Genomic DNA, 3031 nt, shown 5'->3' on the forward strand with positions numbered 1-3031 from the left:
AGGCAGAGGTTGCAGTGAGCCGAGATCGTGCCACTGCACTCCAGCCTAGGTGACTGAGTGAGACTCTGTCTCAAAAAAAAAAAAAAAAGGAAAAAAAAGAAAATTTATAGAAAATCATCTCAGTTCAGGAGATTGGTATCCATATTTTTTAAATGGCTAATTAAAAAAGGAACAAATATTAGAGATTTTATTCACTTTTGAATTACCTTTTTAAAGTCTACTTTTATTATCTTATGTGCCTTTAGTCACTAGATTTTCCCCAATATATTTTCTATGTAAGCATTTTAAAGATACAATAATCATTTCAATAAAACCACCTGGGTACTAAGAGCAAAAGAGAAGCATAAATTCTGCAAAGTAATTGCACTTCATGATTTTAAAAAACCTCTTTGACAAGGTACCTCTAAAGATGAAACTAAAGTCTTTAAAAGTTCTACATTCCAGATTGTTTTTCCTCGAGAAGGAGACAAGAAGAGGGATGTGGTTGCCATGATTTGTTTTAAAGTCTCCTGTAACAAAATGAACATGTCAGTAGCCAATTGTGGTTGGCAAAAGGGTGTATTTAATAGAATCTGCAGGCAGATTTCCGATCTGCCCACCCTGCCCTACCCTCCCCTTTTGGGTTTGTTTGAGGTTTCATTCCACAAATAAGCAGCAGATAAAATACTTTACAAGGTACAGCACAGTTGTATTGAAGAAAAAAGGACCCAACTCTTAAACTTTAAGAGTATTAGGCCTGGACTTCCCCTGCCCCATGCAATAAAGCGAGTTTTATATACACTCCCCCATATTTTTTTCTAACATTTTCTTATATAAATTTAAATATTTTACAAAAAAAAGGCTTTTTTCCTCCAAACATATAAATTTGAGTGAAACATAGATTCCCCACCCAAGAACTTGTTTCTTCACTAAAATACAAATGTCGTCTGATATTAAGGGTAAATGTCTTTTGACCACTGGAGATCACTGAAGTCTGAATTGCACCGTGGAGAAGGCACTTGTGTTTTCTGAGGTCTCCAGCAAGTATCTCAGTGAGCACTCATAGAATTGCTGTCTGTCCTCCAGAACCCGTGCCAAGGCCTCCGAGTGCCCAGTTACTGAGGCAGCTGGGGAAAAATGTTGAGTAAACATGATTCTACAATTACGGAGATAAAAAATAAAAACAGCATGGACTGGTTCTAGCCTAGAATCAAACTACAACAAAATCCAAAGTGTTCATTCATGAAGATTCAAACTGGCTTCATTCTCTCATAAATTATAAAATACAAAGGTGGCTGTTTTAATGACAAAACTCAAAACAGTACTAAAAGGGGTTTGTGTCAATGGACAAAAGTCAGTCCCTCTAGGTAGGGCCCCAAGGAGCATCACCCAGGTTGAAGGGTGGTTTTCCTACTGCTGGGCCAAAAGTGCTGTCCTGTTGGCCTTCATCTTCTCCAGCCGCTTGGCCAGGTGGCTGTTGGTCATCTCCATCTCCTCAATCTTGTCCAGTGCTGTTCGTAACTGGAGACAGGGAGAGTGCAGTCACTACATGTGGTCAGAAACAACATCCAGTGCTACTCTATTTTCAACTTCCTGGGAAATAAAAGCACTGCTAATTGTGATGGCCTTGCGCAGGACCCACAGCCTCATTTTTTCTGTCAGAGGTGTTAAATGATGATACTGAGGATTGTTTATTTGTTTTAATCACAGAAAGGATATATAGAAATAGACCTGATCTGAAGCAGAAATAAAAACTATCTTTTTACTTATTATCTAATTGACCAAAACATAAAAGTAAATGGCAGTCACTATGCAGGTCAAAAACCAACACAAATTAGTTAAGTGACTCCACTGCTGTTTCCTTAAGTATCACATTTCTTACACAGCTAAGAATTTATTTCCAAAAGATTTTTTCTTTTTAGGAATGTGTTCTCCAAGAAGCATATTAAAAGAAGTACCTCTCGTTGTAGCTTCCTTTTTTCTGCTTTCAGTTCATCTTCAACTTTCTCAGCATTCTCAGCAGCAGTTTTATATCTCAGAACCTGTCCCTCAAGCCGGCTAATCTGTAAGTATGAGAACATAGGCCTCTAGTACTAGGCACTAGAAGTCACCACTTTTGGTAGCCAAGATGGAAATACAATGTCATTATAAATGCGAAGTAATCTAACACTAACAAGTCCCCTAAGGGTGAGTCATAAGTCCTCTTAGAACTCAATTGCTATTTATAAATCAAGAAATGTCCCCAGAGAGGATTACAGCTGTAGAGTCATTTTAGGGCCAATTTCCCATGCTAAGTTTTATTATGACCATATTGTTTAAGTGCCAAACCAATACAGGAGGAGACTCACTAAATGGAAAAGTTCTTAGACTTTTTGGAATGTGTAAGGGATTTTGTTACAAATGATGATCTTGAATTCTCTTGAAATATCTACAAAGAACAATGACAGCTATAGTTTCCTATGTTTTTAGAGAAAACAGAAGGCTAAAATGCCCCAATAAGTGCTCTCTGCTGGCTTTTCTATTTTAATACAGAACTATTATTGATCCAACTGCAAAGGCAACCCAGGCACTCATGGGGTTGTTAGCCACTTAGATGCAGGAGGGACATTTAAATCACTTGGTACCATATAGAAGTACTTACACTTTGCTCCAAGGTGGTTATATCCTGTTCTGCTTTTGAAAGCTTAAATTTGTATTCGCTAATTTGTCTATTGGCATCTCCTAGAACAGAAGAAGACAATAAATTATCTTCACCTGTCAGAGATGACGGTATGAGCCATCAGGCAGTAGAGAGGATCATGCAATCTTAAGATTACAAAATACAGGGCTGGGTGCGGTGGCTCACGCCTGTAATCGCAGCATTTTGGGAGGCCAAGGTGGGCGGATCACGAGGTCAAGAGATCGAGACCATCGTGGCCAACATGGTGAAACCCTGTCTCTACTAAAAATACAAAAATTAGCTAGGCGTGGTGGCACAGGCCTGTAGTCCCAGCTACTCGGGAGGCTGAGGCAGGAGAATCGCTTGAACCTGGGAGGTGGAGGTTGCAGTGAG

At 39.1% G+C, this 3031-nt stretch overlaps 1 protein-coding gene across 4 annotated transcripts in view; it reads right to left on the reverse strand.

The window, feature by feature from the left end:
* Window positions 1-202: 202 nt before the first annotated feature.
* The window catches only part of LRRFIP2 (leucine rich repeat (in FLII) interacting protein 2), a 142757-nt gene continuing 139928 nt past the window's right edge, over window positions 203-3031 (reverse strand). For 3 of the 4 annotated variants that reach the window (XM_011981930.1, XM_011981928.1, XM_011981926.1), the window contains 3 exons: window positions 2621-2700; window positions 1938-2042; window positions 540-1500 (listed from right to left, as the gene is read on the reverse strand). In XM_011981930.1, coding sequence (XP_011837320.1) covers window positions 1390-1500; window positions 1938-2042; window positions 2621-2700 — 296 coding nt within the window. In that variant the 3' untranslated portion in view covers window positions 540-1389. Of the gene's footprint in view, window positions 1501-1937; window positions 2043-2620; window positions 2701-3031 lie in introns of all 4 variants that reach the window. The other variant, XM_011981929.1, reaches the window with a different exon arrangement.

The sequence above is a fragment of the Mandrillus leucophaeus genome, unplaced genomic scaffold, assembly GCF_000951045.1.
Source record: "Mandrillus leucophaeus isolate KB7577 unplaced genomic scaffold, Mleu.le_1.0 Scaffold231, whole genome shotgun sequence".
Lineage (NCBI taxonomy): Eukaryota > Metazoa > Chordata > Mammalia > Primates > Cercopithecidae > Mandrillus > Mandrillus leucophaeus.